Source organism: Triticum aestivum, chromosome 4A (genome assembly GCF_018294505.1).
Source record: "Triticum aestivum cultivar Chinese Spring chromosome 4A, IWGSC CS RefSeq v2.1, whole genome shotgun sequence".
Lineage (NCBI taxonomy): Eukaryota > Viridiplantae > Streptophyta > Magnoliopsida > Poales > Poaceae > Triticum > Triticum aestivum.
This window is the reverse complement of record NC_057803.1, coordinates 584,337,173-584,353,848: the sequence shown is the minus strand read 5'-3', so window position 1 is coordinate 584,353,848 and position 16,676 is coordinate 584,337,173. Positions and strand designations below refer to the sequence as shown.

The 16,676-nt window shown below is 46.5% G+C and overlaps 2 protein-coding genes across 2 annotated transcripts; one reads left to right on the top strand and one right to left on the bottom strand.

Moving 5' to 3' along the window:
• The first annotated feature begins 4,555 nt into the window (after nt 1-4,555).
• LOC123087190 (uncharacterized) lies at nt 4,556-8,951 on the top strand. Its single transcript, XM_044509119.1, has 6 exons — nt 4,556-5,334; nt 6,659-6,761; nt 7,289-7,344; nt 7,691-7,855; nt 8,177-8,290; nt 8,600-8,951. The coding sequence occupies exons 1-6, from the start codon at nt 4,687-4,689 to the stop codon at nt 8,690-8,692; spliced, it is 1,179 nt and encodes a 392-aa protein (XP_044365054.1). The 5' UTR covers nt 4,556-4,686; the 3' UTR covers nt 8,693-8,951.
• Nucleotides 8,952-9,414: 463 nt separating this feature from the next.
• LOC123087191 (proteasome subunit beta type-2) lies at nt 9,415-11,844 on the bottom strand. Its single transcript, XM_044509120.1, has 3 exons — nt 11,533-11,844; nt 11,271-11,394; nt 9,415-9,965 (listed from the first exon to the last, which is right to left on the bottom strand). The coding sequence occupies exons 1-3, from the start codon at nt 11,688-11,690 to the stop codon at nt 9,606-9,608; spliced, it is 642 nt and encodes a 213-aa protein (XP_044365055.1). The 5' UTR covers nt 11,691-11,844; the 3' UTR covers nt 9,415-9,605.
• Nucleotides 11,845-16,676: the final 4,832 nt, after the last annotated feature.

Here is a 16,676-nt window from a genome sequence, read left to right as displayed (position 1 = left end):
GCCCGCCGCCGCCTACTGCTTAGCATCGTTGCTTCTACTGCTGTTTCTGCTCGCGTACTGCTGCTGCTTGCCAGTTGCCACTGCTGCGCGCCCTCTGCCTGCTGCTCTTGGCGCTGCTATGTGCTGCTGCTCAAGGCTGCCGCTGCTATGCTTCTACTGCTGCCCGTTGCTCTGCAGATGATGCTAGCCGCCGCTGTTGCTTAGTTGCTGCTGCTGCTGCTGCAGGCCATAGCCATGGCCAAGTGCGGCTATATGTGTGTGAGTGCGTTCTGTGTGTGTGTGCCGTGCGTGTGGCCGGTCTTGGTTTAAATTAGTCCTATGGTTTAGCTAGTATTAATCATATTAATTAGTCATAAGATAGTCTAGTAGTAGTTGACATGTTGGCCCCATAAAATAAGTTAGGTTTATTTATCTGTTTAGTTAAATAGTCCATGACATGTGGGCCACTCCTGCCCTTTTAACTAGTCAAGTTGACTCGGTCAATTCGGATTAAACTACTTATAATAATTTTAGAATATTGATAAAACTTTAGAAAATCATATAAATTAATCTATAACTCGGATGAAAATGTTTTCTACATGAAAGTTGTTCAAAACGATGAGACAAATCCGGATGCGCAGCCCGTTCGTCCGCCACACATCCCTAGCATAGCGAACACGCAACTTTTCCCCTCCGTTTCATTTGTCCGAAAACGCGAAACACCGGGGATATTTTCCCGGATGTTTTCCCCCCTTCACCGGTATCACCTCATACCGCGTTAGAACACATCTAGCTCTGCCTGTTGTCCTGTTATGCACTTGCTTGCTATGTATTTACTGTTTCTCCCCCCTCTTCTCTTCGGTAGACCCCGTGACGATGCTGATGCCCCTGTGGTCGACTACGTCACCGACGACCCCTCCTTCTTGTCTGAGCAACCGGGCAAGCCCCCCCTTGATCACCAGATATCGCCTACTCTACTCTCTATACTGCTTGCATTAGAGTAGTGTACCATGTTACTGCTTTCCGTTAATCCTATGCTGATGCATAGCCTGTCCTTGCTACTACTGTTGTTACCTTTACCTGCAATCCTAATGCTTAGTATAGGATGCTAGTTTATCATCAGTGGCCCTACATTCTTGTTTGTCTGCCATGCTATACTATCGGGCCGTGATCACTCGGGAGGTGATCACGTGTATATACTATATACTTTATACGTGATACATGTGATGACTAAAAGACGGGTCGGCTCGTAGGAGTACCCGCGAGTGGATCTTTGTGGCGAAGCGACAGGGCAGGTTGAGACCACCTAGGAGAGAGGTGGGCCTGGCCCTAGTCGGCGTTCGCGGTTATTTCAAGATAACACATTTAACGAGATCTTGGTATTTGATCTGAGTCTGGCCACTGGCTTATACGCACTAACCATCTACGTGGGGACAGTTATGGGCACTCGACGTCGTGGTATCAGTCGAAGCGTTCGTGACGTCAGCGACTGAGTGGCGTGCGCCGGATTGGACCGTAAGCCTGCTCTTGTATTAAGGGGGGCTAGTTCTGCTTCCGGCCGCATTCGCAACGTGCAGGTGTGCAAAGAGCGATGGGCCCAGACCCCTGCGCCATAGGATTTAGACCGTCGTGCTGACCTCTCTGTTGTGCCTAGGTAGGGCTGCGACGTGTTGATCTTCCGAGGCCGGGCATGACCCAGAAAAGTGTGTCCGGCCAAATGGGATCAAGCGTGTTGGGTTATGTGGTGCACCCCTGCAGGGAAGTTAATCTATTCGAATAGCCGTGATCTTCGGTAACAGGACGACTTGGAGTTGTACCTTGACCTTATGACAACTAGAACCGGATACTTAATAAAACACACCCTTCCAAGTACCAGATACAACCGGTGATCGCTCTCTCACAGGGCGACGAGGGGAGGATCATCGGTTAGGGTTATGATATGCGATGCTACTTGGAGGACTTTAGTCTACTCTCTTCTACATGCTGCAAGATGGAGGTTACCAGAAGCGTAGTCTTCGAAAGGACTAGCTATCCCCCTCTTATTCTGGCTTTCTGCAGTTTAGTCCACATAAGATATCCTTTTTTCCATTTGATACCAATGCATACATATGTAGTGTAGCTCCTTGCTTGCGAGTACTTTGGATGAGTACTCACAGTTGCTTTGCTCCCCCTTTTTCCCCCTTTCTATACTCGATTGTTGCGACCAGACGTTGGAGCCCAGGAGCCAGACGCCACCATCGCCGACGACTACTACTACTCGGGAGGTGCCTACTACTACGTGCAGCCCGCTGACGGCGACCAGGAGTAGTTAGGAGGATCCCAGGTAGGAGGCCTGCGCCTCTTTCGATCTGTATCCCAGTTTGTGCTAGCCTTCTTAAGGCAAACTTGTTTATCTTATGTCTGTACTCAGATATTGTTGCTTCCGCTGACTCGTCTATGATCGAGCTCTTGAATTCGAGCCTTCGAGGCCCCTGGCTTGTAATATGATGCTTGTATGACTTTTTTTTGTAGAGTTGTGTTGTGATATCTTCCCGTGAGTCCCTGATCTTGATCGTACACGTTTGCGTGTATGATTAGTGTACGATTGAATCGGGGGCGTCACAGGCGTGCCATAGAGAGGGCCGGCCGCTCCCCTCCTTCACTCCTTTATATACGTGGCCAGGGGCACCCCATAGACACAACAATTGATCTCTTAATTTCTTAGCCGTGTGCGGTGCCTCCCTCCACCATAATCCACCTCGATCATATCGTAGCGGTGCTTAGGCGAAGCCCTGCGTCAGTAGAACGTCATCATCGTCACCACGCTGTCGTGCTGACGAAACTCTCCCTCAACACATGGCTGGATCGGAGTTCGAGGGACGTCATCGGGCTAAACATGTACTGAACTCGGAGGTGCCGTGCGTTCGGTACTTGATCGGTCAGATCATGAAGACGTACGACTACATCAACCGCGTTGTGCTAACGCTTCCGCTTTCGGTCTACGAGGGTACGTGGACACACTCTCCCCTCTCGTTGCTATGCATCACCATGATCTTGCGTGTGCGTAAGAAAATTTTGAAATTACTACGTTCCCTAATAGATATCAGTAATCCAACCGGCCCAACAAAAGAGCCCCCCGACAAGGTTATACAAGGGTCCGAAGAAAGAAGTGGGAGGAGGAGAGGGCGAAGCGAGAATGGGCGGCGGCCAAGATGATAGAGAGGTTCGAGACGTCTTGTCCAAGAAGGAGGAGGCATACGTCAAGCTTCTGATGCCAAGGAGGAAAAAAGGCGAAGATGTTTAATATGTTGATGGTGGCGACCGAGAAGAAGCTCAAGCTCATAGAGAAGAAGGTTGGGATCGTAGTCGCTTTGGAAGATACGAAGATGTTGACCTTGAAGATTGAGGATTTGGATGACGACACAAGGGTGATTGTGCATGCCATCTGTTTTGAGATGCTGAAGTGGCAGAAGGAAGAGCTGGAGGCGAAGAAGGCGACGACGGAGAAGGAGGTGACAGAGAAGGAGGCGGCCAAGACGGCGGAGAAGGATGCAGAGGCAGCGACGGCAGATCGAGTGTGGAGGCTCGGATTGCTAGTCCAGCAGGGCGGATTCTTTTTGTACGGATTGTCGGACAATATTCTCTTGTTATCGGGTATTTAAAACTATGCATACTTGCCCCCTTTTTAGTTGTGATCAGGAGGATGTGATCCAGCATGCTATGCGATTGGATGGATTTGAATTTCAAATTAGTCGTACTAGCAGACATTTAGGGGATAGCATTGGACGACCAACTCTCGCATCCATGTCCCTGGACTGGTCCCCCGATTCACGGATGGATGTAGTGTATGGTTTAGGAGTCAGCGTTGAATATGCCCTAACACTATAATCATGAATGGAATAAAATTGTTTTACCCCCCCCCCCCCAACACACACACACAAAAGAAAGTAGTGTCGGCGTAAACATGGCCTCGGTCAAATCATCCATGGAGGAAACCACAGGAAGGATGGGTTAAGGCGAATGCTGATGAGGCACTAGCAAAGCAACAACATACATGAGGGGAGGAGTTGTCCTTAGAGACAACCATGGCGGGTTCATCACAGGATCATGCATTGTTTTTCTCCAACTCACGGCGTGGAGGTGGCTGAGCTAATGGCATGCCGAAGGGCCCTATTCCTTGCTCAAGAACTCCAGGTACAGAAGGTCATCATCGAGGCGGATTCTCATGTGGGGGCGCGTAAGATTATGGATGTGCAGAAGAAGGATCCCTCGACTAACGGGCAACTGGTTGAGGAGATTAAAGGTTTACTGACCCCCTTTTAAGAGTTCAGAATTTGCTTGGGTGTGACGTTCGGCAAACAAGGCTGCACATATCCTAGCTATGGAAGGTTGCATTAGATCTCTTTGTAAAACTTGGCTCCATGTGTCTTCCGAGCGTGTGAGCTCGGGGATTCCCCTCAAAAGTTAAAAAGAATGTCTTTTTTTTATCATGGTCTAATCGCAGGTTTCATCAACGTCGTCGGTCATTAGCAGGCCCGATCCAAGCCGTTGGTTGCCTCCCCGCGTAGACTGAAACTTCCACCCACCGTGCTCTTCTCTTCACGCGGCGGAAGAGGACAGACGCACACACACAAGCTCCGGCGCCGGTCATCCTCTCCATCCCGACGCTCCACCGCCACACACTCCTCAGAAAGAAAGGAAAAGAAAAATCGCGCCTTGCGCTCCGCCATGGCCGCCGCCTCCCTCCTCGAGCCCGCCCGCTTCCTCTCCCCGCACCACCCGCGCTCGCTCCCGCCCCCGCCCCGCCGCGGCCCGCACCACCTCCGCCGCTCGCCACTTCCCGCCCACGCCCGCTTCCCGCGCCTCCGCGCCCACCCGCCAGCCCCCATCCCCCCGTGCCCCGTCGCCGCCGAGCCGGCAGCGAGGCCGCCACCGCCGCACCCACTACTCGACGCGCTCAAGCGGTCCCTCCTCGACTCGCTCGCGGCGCTCAGGAAGCCCGCGCTGGCGCTCCTCCTGGCCGGCGCGCTGCTCGCGGCCGCGGCGCCCCACCACGCGGCGCTGGCGGCCTCCGGCGGCCGCATCGGCGGGTCCGCCTTCTCCTCCCGCTCCTCGCGCTCCTCCCCGTCCCCGTCCTACGGGTACACCGCACCGGCGCCCAGGATGGGGGGAGGCTACTCCTCCGCGCCCTTCTACTCGCCCTCGCCCTTCGTGTCCGTCGGCCCCGCCTTCGGCATCGGCTTCGGGGGCTCGGGCTTCCTCCTGACCCTCGTGGGCTTCGCCGCGTTCCTCTACCTCGGTGGCTTCCTCACCGACTCCTCCGGGGGCGGAAGCGTGCTCACCGACACGCAGAAGACCACCGTCCTCAAGCTGCAGGTTCCTAATCCTACCCTTTCTTCTCCTGCTGTTTTCCTCTGGTATTTCGACCGATTTCTTGCCTGAGTAATTCACATTAGCATAGATCAGTTGATGGACTCAACACTCTTCATTTGTTTGCACGAACACTATGCAAATGAATTGTCGTTAGCTTGGTTACTGTAAAATGTAAACCACTTCTTGATTTGCCGCGCCATTTCTTGAGCATGCTCTTGGTTAACTGATACACTAGAAGCCGAGTGTGCCTAGAATTGATATTTGTAGCACTTGGGTTGTAAATTATTCTGACTGTTCCTCAAATGAATTGTTGGTAGGTTGGTTACTGTAAAATGTAAACCACTTATTCAGATGGATTGATGGTAGATTGGTTATTGCAATATCTAAACCACTTCTTGATTTGGGCACCATGTCTGTATGTTCTGCATAAACTTACCTATGTACTCCACATTAGCATGGATCAATTGGTGGACTCAACACTTCACATGTTTGCACCAAAAACATGCAAATGAACTGTCCATAGATTGGTTGCAAAATGTAAACCACTTCTTGATTTGGAGCACCATTTCTATATGTTCTGCATAAAACAATGCCTAGGATTGATATCTGTGGCTATTTGATTCTAAATTGTTCTGCCTGTTCCACGGTGCCAACTTCTTGGATTCTGGATCCATCAATGGTTAAGGCTGTATTATAAAGAGTTAGCTTTAGTGCATGTATCTTTAATGAGGTTAGAAAGTTTTGGAGGAGCTCCAGCTATGTTCTTTATCTAGTGATCTTGATGTATGTTGGCAGCTGTACTGTGATGCAACTAATGATATAATCATGCAAATGAGATAATGTCAACATTATTCATGCATATAATTTAAACTCTTAAATTGTTTGAGGGCCTAGACCACAAATCGTCCTTCCAAACACATAAACAAGATTGCATTCGGTATATACCATGTTCGAAAGAGCTATGTTATAACAAAGATATCATTAGCAGTACTTGGTTTGCTTTATCTTCTCAAGCTTTAACTATGTAGTGTTGCTTTCCAAAGTGTGAACATGTTGTTTACACATACTGTGCTTAGATGTATAGCAATTGGTAATTGCCAAATCAGGACTGCTGGTGGCAGCATTAATTTGTTTATCAGTAATCATGCTTACATTAGGCAATCAGAAATTCTTGCTAGCAGTAATCTTTTTTACCAGTAATCATCCCAACGTTACTCATAATGTACAACAATTGCACAAATACTTGATCCACATAGCATACTCAATTATTTATGTGTGGAAGGAGTCCATTTTAATTTCCTAATCTATATGTTGAATATGTTCCTAGGTTGGCTTGCTAGGCATGGCCCGATCATTTCAAAAGGAGCTTGATCAAATAGCCGAGAAAGCAGATACATCTACCCCAGCTGGGTTGAGCTTTGTACTAACAGGTAAAACCAGATAATGTGTGTTGCTTCATTATACTACTTCAAGTTATGCTGGTATATGGTATAAATATTGGGCAACAGCATAACTGTTGTGTGACAATTTTTATTATTGGCATGTGAAGTCAACATACTGCTGTATTATATCTGATTTGCTATTGTGTTAGCCTTGTGATCTAAGATGGTTTCCCTCCTTTTTCTCGTCTGAGTAGTCTGGTTGTCAGGTTCTGTCCCCCTTGGTTTGTTTGGAAAGATTGTTTTCATCCTATAATAGACCCAAGTATCTATCTGTCATGGAAACTGGGGGGTAGTTTTGGCCTCCAGTCTCTCGACGTATAATTCTGTTTCACAGGTTTATTTTATTGCTAAGGACACATATCTCCTGATATACAATTAACATAGTGATGATAAATTGCATCACATTATGCTTCAGAACCAAGCACATTGTGAAGATTTGTTATTTTCATAAGAGTTTGACCTTTTTTCTTCTGCATTCAACCTAACCATTTTGTTGTTGATATGATGTCTTCCAGAGACAACGTTGGCATTACTTCGACATCCAGATTGCTGTATCTCAGCTTATTCAACAGTAAGCACACTTAGTTCTTTAATTTATATTCAGTTTATGCAGCCTATATATGTTTTCCAATTCATTGGTAGTGTCGCAGTCATATTCATCAATGTTTCATCACCAAAAATATATATTCGCAAATTTTGAATGGTACACTATACTTTCATACTTAAGTTTGTAGGTTACCTAACATCACATCCCATACATGAGCACTATATATATCATGTAATCGGTCTCTCTTTTTTGCCAATCAAGGAAAGGAGCTCTGCCTATATTACAAGCGAGATCTTATATATTTGGAATCAGTAAATTTCTAGTTCGGATTTATATTTCTTAATCTCTTTGGTTTTCACTTGTTCTCAAGGTGGATGTCAAACGAAGCATGGATGATGGGGAGAAACGTTTCAATCAACTGTCAATTGAGGAACGAGGCAAGTTTGATGAAGAGACACTCGTGAATGTAAACAGTATCAAGAGGCAAAAGGCAGGCACTCAACGATCAAGTGGTTTTAGCAACGAGTACATTGTGGTATGCTTTTTATATAAATATTCAAATTAAATGGTAGCAGTCTTTTGATGTTTATATATCCCATACTAGTACTGATATTTGGGAGCTTCATAATATGTAGAGCTTCACTTATTCTAGTCCTTCCTACCTACACCCTCCGTCCCATAATATAAGAATGTTTTTCAAGCTATGCAGCTTGAAAAACGTTCTTATATTGTGGGACAGAGGGAGTAGTAAAATAAACACATTTACTGTGGAAATATTCTCACCCTTGTTGCAAATTTGTTAGCTGCTAATGGTAATCATCATTCATATCTGAAATTGTTTATTACTTATTTGTAGATTACCATATTGGTTGCTGCTGAGGGAGTGTACAAGCTACCTACTATAAACAGCAGCAGTGACCTGAAGACAGCTCTACAAATGCTTGGTGGGGTACCGTCAAGCAAAATAATGGTATTATCTGCTTGGTTCTTTTCTTTCTTAATGCCTTGTCAACTGTACTGGAGTCAAAAGAATGTAAACCAGCGGCAACCTGGTTACAGTAACTAAAATTAACAATGCTTTGTAATAGATCTGGTTAGGCCCACCACAAATTTTGCACTCCACTAGTATCAAAAAATCTGACATTATTGCGTTATGCGCGCTCAATGAGCAACATCTTAGATTTTTTTTTTCTTGCAATGCATGCTGTTATCCACCTTTGGTTGATTTGCTGAGGCTATAGCAATAGTGTTTAACCATTTTCATTGACCTTCTTCATAGGCGGTCGAGGTCTTATGGACACCACAAAATGAGAACGACACATTGTCGGAGCGGGAACTCCTGGAAGATTACCCACTTTTGAGGCCCCTATAGAAGGATTTAAGATGTATACTGCCCTGCCCCTACAAAGGATTTCATTTTTGACAGTCCAGCTTATTAACTATAGTTCAGGTTTTGTGTTTGTAAAATATAATTGTAAATGAACTCACTTGCTCTTAGCAGCTACATGAAAGTTTGCTCAACGGAGCAGCACAGCATTCAGAATCTGACATAGTATGGTAGTATCATTCAGTTTTTCTGGTGTGACCCAAGTTTGTAAGCAAGTTTCTTCTGCATGAACAGATTAGTCGTATCACCGGTTTGTCGCGTGGCATTTCATTTACCACTGAATCATGTCAAGAAATAGTTTGTCGCGTGGCATTTTATTTACCACTATGAATCAAATCAAGAAACATTCATGAAGAAACGAATATAATGACAAACCGGCAGATGAAATGCCTGTTTCTTGAAAGTGTTTCTTCCCGTTCCAGGTTATCAGGCTAAGCATAGAGTACAAGAGTAACAATCCCAAGCAAGAAATTGCATATGTATCCTCACATTGTAACAGTACCATTTGCAAGCAAACAATGCCAAACAGTTTCCACTCAGGCACATCACCACTTCAGTATTTAAGACAGCGCAGTTCATGGTTTTGTATGAGCATATGAGCTATGCAGCACGCATTATACACAAATTCTCAGCATCGACAACAGCTCAACAGTAATAAGCAGCAGCAATAAGCAGGAAGTCCGAAATACCCGGAACACAGCATTCGATAGCAAGAAACAGTGAAACATATAACCATGAAATAGGGGTCATAAACAGACTAGTCCACATCTGGGAGAATTTGCAACACAGTTCTCGAACCGAAACGTATTGCGATTACATAGTGACAGTACTTGGAAACAATTAACAGAAAGGGTTCAGCCTCCAGCCAGCCAAATGACCACCGACAGCGCCAATCACCTCAGGCAGTTGTTGCTATTGTTGCGGTTGCGGTTGCGACTGCAGGACTGTCACCTCCTATCTCACGCCTAGCATAGTCCCTGGCGCCATCCTTGTCCACGATCTTGATGGCGAAATTCTGAGGCGCGACGACCAGCCGGAGTCTGATCTCCTTGATGCACTTGTCAACAAGGTCTACCGCTTCCTCGACAGTCATGTCAGGGCGGTACAACTTGTCCATCAGCGACAAACAGAAGTACGACCCGTACCCGAATGCTCCCTTGTCAATTTTGTGGAGCGTTGCGATGTAGTCAATGTAGTACATCGATGCACCAGCATCTTTATCAAACCCTGCAAGTATGATGTTTACAGAGTAGGGATTCTGCAAAATGAAATAAGACATAACGTCAGAAATTGTCAAGAGAAAAAGATGAATACGTCGCCACGAAAATCAGTTAATGATGCTGCTGGTGAATTCAACTAGTGCTCTACACTAGTAATCTCAGTGGAAACTAAGGCAAATGGAAAAGGTGGCACGGAGGTACTGACCACAAAGTAAATGCAATTAAGTCACAAATTGGAATAGCTAGGTGGTGTAGCTCAAGCCTGGGGTGAATATCAGGAGTTCTTAATCTGTAGATTACAGCGAAGATTTCTCTTTCTAATAAACTCCCAACTAGGAGCCAAACAACAACAAAATGGAAGATAGTGCCCTGTACTTGCTTCCTTAGTGCAAGTTAAAATATTAAAACATCCCTCTCTAAAATGCTACCTCGTTCACATGAATTCTCACAAGTGTAAACAACAAATTTTTGTAAATGAATCAATCTACAATACAAGCAACAAAGACAGCACTCAAGGTCCATCAGGAATCATGTCAAGTTTTATCTTTAATTTAATCTGACTATACAGTGAAACAGCATTAAGCTGGTAAGAATTTGTGACATATTATAAAAAAGATGCAGCATTGCAAAATTCCAAATAAATTCCATGTCACTATTCAAGTGTTGCAAGATTCGTCCATAATATGAACAAATGGTCAACAGAAAAAATAAAGGAAGTTCAGAAGGTGCAATATCATAGGCACTACACAATTCATAGGTGTACTGTAGAACAGTTCTGCTGTGTTATTAATGTATCGTTGCTCTACGATCCTAGTGCTGGAAACATGAAATCAACTTAAAACCAGCATAAATGCATATCTATTAGAAGGGAAAATAATCCTCAGAAACAGTTGAAGCCCATATGCAGCACATAGTTGAGGAATTCCATCTAATGTACAGAGGTTCTGCTTGGCATCGATTTAAAACTAACATAAGTCATAAACACAGGGTTGTATGTAACACGGACACTAATTTTCCAAAAATTGTTTGACAAAGAAGTAACAGACAATAGTATTCATCAGCAAACTGTAAGTACGAATAAGAAACCTACAAGGCTACACAAGGGTAAAGCCTTAAGCCCCCATTTAAGTCGGCAAAAATCCCCAATCACATACCCAATCGAACAACAGGTCTACACCAGACCAAGTAACCTGAACAAACCCTAAGAAAGCGGAACCGGTGTGAGACCGAGCATTCGCCTATGATAAAGGCGGGGATAGCGAACCCTAGCCCCTCCCTGGGACACTCACAGACAATCCACAGCAGAACAGTATAAGAGAAACCAGGGCTGAGGGTATCGGCACCTTGCGGAGGGCGGTGGCGAGCTCGCCGCGGGTGAAGTTGGCGGTGGCGGCGGTGCTGAGCGGCATGTTGTTGCGGAACTGGTAGAGGTGGAGGTTCTTCTGGATGAACTCGGTGAACTGCACGCTATTGCCGCCGACCCCCAGGAAAAAAAAAACAGAACCAGATCGGGTCAGATCGAACAGAAAAGGCGAGCCTGGAGCCGCCGGGGCGGGCGGATCGACGGCGGGCGTGGAGCGAGCGCGGCGGGGGTGAGGTGCTTACCGGTCGCCGGGCTCCCCGGAGGCGCCCATGAGCTTGTGGGAGTCGAGGAGCATGATCTTGTCCTCGTCCGTCTTGTGGACGAGGATGCTCTGCACGGCGGACGTGTCCGCGGCCACCACCGCGAAGTCGCGGCCGACCACGCCGATGACGCACTCCATCGCCGGTGACGCCGCCGGGGTTCGTGCGGGGAGGGGGTTGGATTTGGGGGGACGGACGGACGGGCAAGCGAGCAGACGGCGAGAGGGGTTGGTTGTATTTGGGGGAGTGGGCAGGGCAGGACGGGGAGTCGAGTTCGGCTTCGGTCCCAAGAAAGGAACGAGCCGAGAGAGTCACAGAGACGAGGGCTTCGGGCCTCTGAGTGGGCTGGGCTGGGCTGGGCTGGGCTGCCTTGCGGTATTACTTACAGGCCTGTCCTAAATAAAACTGTGTGAGATTCTCAAAAAATTAACTGTGTGCGTTTCTCCGACAGGAAACTAAAAGTAATAAAAATAATCTTTGACTCAAGGAATAAACTAAAAAATCTCTGAGAAAATCTGTTGAAAGAACTGTGTGTTTTCTGGTGCTCCCGTTGTTTCGTGAAGTATTAACAAGGCATTGGCTTTTTTTTCGAAACAGAGGCAAAAGTTTTGCTTCATCGATTAATTAAGAAGAAAAGAATTGCCCAGTTAATTAATGGAAAAACGGGCGAAAACCAATACAAACGAAGGACGGACAAACTACTCACATGGCAAAAAAACCACACAATCGCACATGTGCCCCTCGCCAGACTCTCCGATTACACAACATCCACAAACCTCGACATTGCCACTACGCCATGTGACCCCGACAAGAACACCTCGACATAAGACATCAAACACCTTTCAACCCACAACGTTGACCCAATCCAAGAGGACGGGCCGAGAGACTCAAGTTCGTCCATCAAGCAGCCAGAGATGCCTTGCCTATGGCGCCACTCTTGCCTTTTCCCACCTTCTTTTGTTTGCCTCTTATTGGCGTCCCTGTCAGAAGGCAAGCTATCGACCTACCCAAACCAGGTTTAGCAACCTCCACACTGGTGAGCAAGTCACAAAGTTCTTTCGCGAACAGAGCATCTGGATTTGGAGTAGGTGCAACCACACTTGGCTCAGTGGACATGTCACTCACAGGCATCACATGCTCGATGGTCACAGACAACGGAATGGCAGAGACTGCAACGTCCAAATCACCACACCCCTTGGCATCAGGTATCTGGCTAGACTCCAAGGGTGATGATGGCAGTAAAGCCACAATCGAGATCTCGGGGGGGTTTACTTTCAGTTGTTCGACGGACAGAGGCAGAACCGAGCCCTCACACAACTCCCGCAACTCAGGCATGATCTGCAGCACTGGAGTCACAACCACATCATTGCCCAGTCCCTCAGAGGCTGACAACGGCGAATGGGCTCTAGCACGAGGGGAGAAACGACCATGAAGCTCGGCACCCAACTCGACCTCGAAGTTGTCAACAGGCACAACCAAAGGACGCAAGACATGATCAGACCGCAACACTGGCGGCGCCATGGAGCGCTCACCAAGTGCAGCCTCAACACGGACCATGAAGCTCTCCATCCGCAACATCCAACCTTGCATGGAGTCAATGACATCACGCAGAGGCTGAACCGTCTCCTGAAGCTGGAGGGAAGTCATACCAAGGAGCTCAGAGTGCAGCAGCTTGGTCTGCTGCTCCAAGGCAGGTCGTACTGGGAAATCCGCCGAGGCCATAGAACCAGCAGGACCAGCAACGATCGATGCCCAAGAATCATGGCAAAATGTCTTCAAGAGGTGCGAGGCTTCTTTCTGGACCTTGCGATTGAAGGAAATATGCCCTAGAGGCAATAATAAAGTTATTATTTATTTCCTTATATCATGATTAATGTCTATTATTCATGCTAGAATTGTATTAACCGGAAACATAATACATGTGTGAATACATAGACAAACAGAGTGTCGCTAGTATGCCTCTACTTGACTAGCTCGTTAATCAAAGATGGTTATGTTTCCTAACCATAGACAAAGAGTTGTCATTTGATTAACGAGGTCACATCATTAGTTGAATGATCTGATTGACATGACCCATTCCATTAGCTTAGCACCCGATCGTTTAGTATGTTGCTATTGCTTTCTTCATGACTTATACATGTTCCTATGACTATGAGATTATGCAACTCCCGTTTGCCGGAGGAACACTTTGGGTGCTACCAAACGTCACAACGTAACTGGGTGATTATAAAGGAGCATTACAGGTGTCTCCAAAGGTAGATGTTGGGTTGGCGTATTTCAAGATTAGGATTTTTCACTCCGATTGTCGGAGAGGTATCTCTGGGCCCTCTCGGTAATGCACATCACATAAGCCTTGCAAGCATTGCAACTAATGAGTTAGTTGCGAGATGATGTATTACGGAACGAGTAAAGATACTTGCCGGTAACGAGATTGAACTAGGTATGGGATACCGACAATCGAATCTCGGGCAAGTAACATACCGATGACAAAGGGAACAACGTATGTTGTTATGCGGTCTGACCGATAAAGATCTTCGTAGAATATGTAGGAGCCAATATGGGCATCCAGGTCCCGCTATTGGTTATTGACCGGAGACGTGTCTCGGTCATGTCTACATTATTCTCGAACCCGTAGGGTCCGTACGCTTAAGGTTACGATGACAGTTATATTATGAGTTTATGCATTTTGATGTACCGAAGGTTGTTCGGAGTCCCGGATATGATCACGGACATGACGAGGAGTCTCGAAATGGTCGAGACATAAAGATTGATATATTGGAAGCCTATGTTTGGATGTCAGAAGTGTTTCGGGTGAAATCGGGATTTTACCGGAGTACCGGGAGGTTACCGGAACCCCCCGGGAGACATATGGGCCTTAATGGGCTTTAGTGGAAAGGAGAAAGGGGCAGCCCAAGGTGGTCGCGCGCCTCCCCCTCCCCTAGTCCTATTAGGAGAGGTGGCCGGCCCCCCTCTCTCTCTTTCCCCCTCGGGGAATCCTAGTCCAACTAGGATTGGGGGGGGAGTCCTACTCCCGAAAGGAGTAGGACTCCTCCTGCGCCCTCCTCCTGGCCGGCGGCCCTCTCCCCCTTGGCTCCTTTATATACTGAGGCAGAGGCACCCCAGAAACACACAAGTTGATCCACGTGATCTATTCCTTAGCCGTGTGCGGTGCCCCCAGCCACCATAGTCCTCGATAATACTATAGCGGAGTTTAGGCGAAGCCCTGCTACTGTAGTGCATCAAGATCGTCACCACGCCGTCGTGCTGACGGAACTCTTCCCCGACACTTTGCTGGATCGGAGTCCGGGGATCGTCATCAAGCTGAACGTGTGCTCGAACTCGGAGGTGTCGTAGTTTCGGTGCTTGATCGGTTGGATCGTGAAGACATACGACTACTTCCTCTACGTCGTGTCAACGCTTCCGCAGTCGGTCTGCGTGGGTACATAGACAACACTCTCCCCTCTCGTTGCTATGCATCACATGATCTTGCGTGTGCGTAGGAAATTTTTTGAAATTACTATGAAACCCAATAGTGGTATCAGAGCCTAGGTTATTTATGTTGATGTTATATGCACGAGTAGAACACAAGTGAGTTGTGGGCGATATAAGTCATACTGCCTACCAGCATGTCATACTTTGGTTCGGCGGTATTGTTGGATGAAGCAGCCCGGACCGACATTACGCGTACGCTTACGCGAGACCGGTTCTCCCGACGTGCTTTGCACATAGGTGGCTTGCGGGTGACAGTTTCTCCAACTTTAGTTGAACCAAGTATGGCTACGCCCGGTCCTTGCGAAGGTTAAAACGGAGTCAAATTGACAAACTATCGTTGTGGTTTTCATGCGTAGGTAAGATTGGTTCTTGCTTAAGCCCGTAGCAGCCACGTAAAACTTGCAACAACAAAGTAGAGGACGTCTAACTTGTTTTTGCAGGGCATGTTGTGATGTGATATGGTCAAAACGTGATGAGATATAAGTTGTTGTATGAGATGATCATGTTTTGTTAAAGTTATCGGCAACTGGCAAAAGCCCTATGGTTGTCTCTTTATTGCATAAGATGCAAGCGCCAAATAATTGCTTTACTTTATCGCTATGCGATAGCAATAGTTGCAAGAGCAATAGTTGGCGAGACGACCGTGTGACAACACATTGATATAGATCAAGATGATGGAGATCATGGTGTCATGCCGGTGACGATAGAGATCATAACAGTACTTTGGAGATGGAGATCAAAGGCGCAAGATGATGATGGCCATATCATATCACATATTTTTTGATTGCATATGATGTTTATTTTTTATACATCTTATTTTGCTTAGTTTGATAGTAGCATTTTAAGATGATCTCTCACTAATTATCAAGAAGTGTTCTCCCTGAGTATGCACCGTTGCGAAAGTTCTTCGTGCTGAGACACCACGTGATGATCGGGTGTGATAGGTTCTACGTTCAAATACAACGGGTGCAAAACAGTTGCACACGCGGAATACTCAGGTTATACTTGACGAGCCAAGCATATACAGATATGGCCTCGGAACACGGAGACCGAAAGGTCGAGCGTGAATCATATAGTAGATATGATCAACATAGTGATGTTCACCAATGAAACTGCTCCATCTCACGTGATGATCGGACATGATTTAGTTGATTTGGATCACGTGATCACTTAGAGGATTAGAGGGATGTCTATCTAAGTGGGAGTTCTTAAGTAATATGATTAATTGAACTTAAATTTATCATGAACTTAGTCCTGGTAGTATTTTGCAAATTATGTTGTAGATTAATAGCTCGCGTTATTGCTTTCATATGTTTATTTTGATATGTTCCTAGAGAAAAATTGTGTTGAAAGATGTTAGTAGCAATGATGCGGATTGGATCCGTGATCTGAGGTTTATCCTCATTGCTGCACAGAGGAATTATGTCCTTGATGCACCGCTAGGTGATAGACCTATTGCAGGAGCAGATGCTGACGTTATGAACGTTTGGCTAGCTAAATATGATGACTACTAGATAGTTTAGTGCACCATGCTTAACGGCTTAGAATCGGGACTTCAAAGACGCTTTTGAACGTCATGGAGAATATGAGATGTTCCAAGAGTTGAAGTTAATATTTCAAGCAAATACCCGAGT

Bases quoted from the DNA above. Each gene is read 5' to 3' on its own strand.
- LOC123087190 (XM_044509119.1), top strand. From the start codon at position 4,687: ATGGCCGCCGCCTCCCTCCTCGAGCCCGCCCGCTTCCTCTCCCCGCAC. The intron at 5,335-6,658 runs GTTCCTAATCCT...ATATGTTCCTAG, and splicing joins CCACCGTCCTCAAGCTGCAG to GTTGGCTTGCTAGGCATGGC. The intron at 7,345-7,690 runs GTAAGCACACTT...CTTGTTCTCAAG, and splicing joins GTATCTCAGCTTATTCAACA to GTGGATGTCAAACGAAGCAT.
- LOC123087191 (XM_044509120.1), bottom strand. From the start codon at position 11,690: ATGGAGTGCGTCATCGGCGTGGTCGGCCGCGACTTCGCGGTGGTGGCC. The intron at 11,395-11,532 runs GTAAGCACCTCA...CGGCGGCAATAG, and splicing joins TCCGGGGAGCCCGGCGACCG to CGTGCAGTTCACCGAGTTCA. The intron at 9,966-11,270 runs GTGCCGATACCC...TTCATTTTGCAG, and splicing joins TCGCCACCGCCCTCCGCAAG to AATCCCTACTCTGTAAACAT.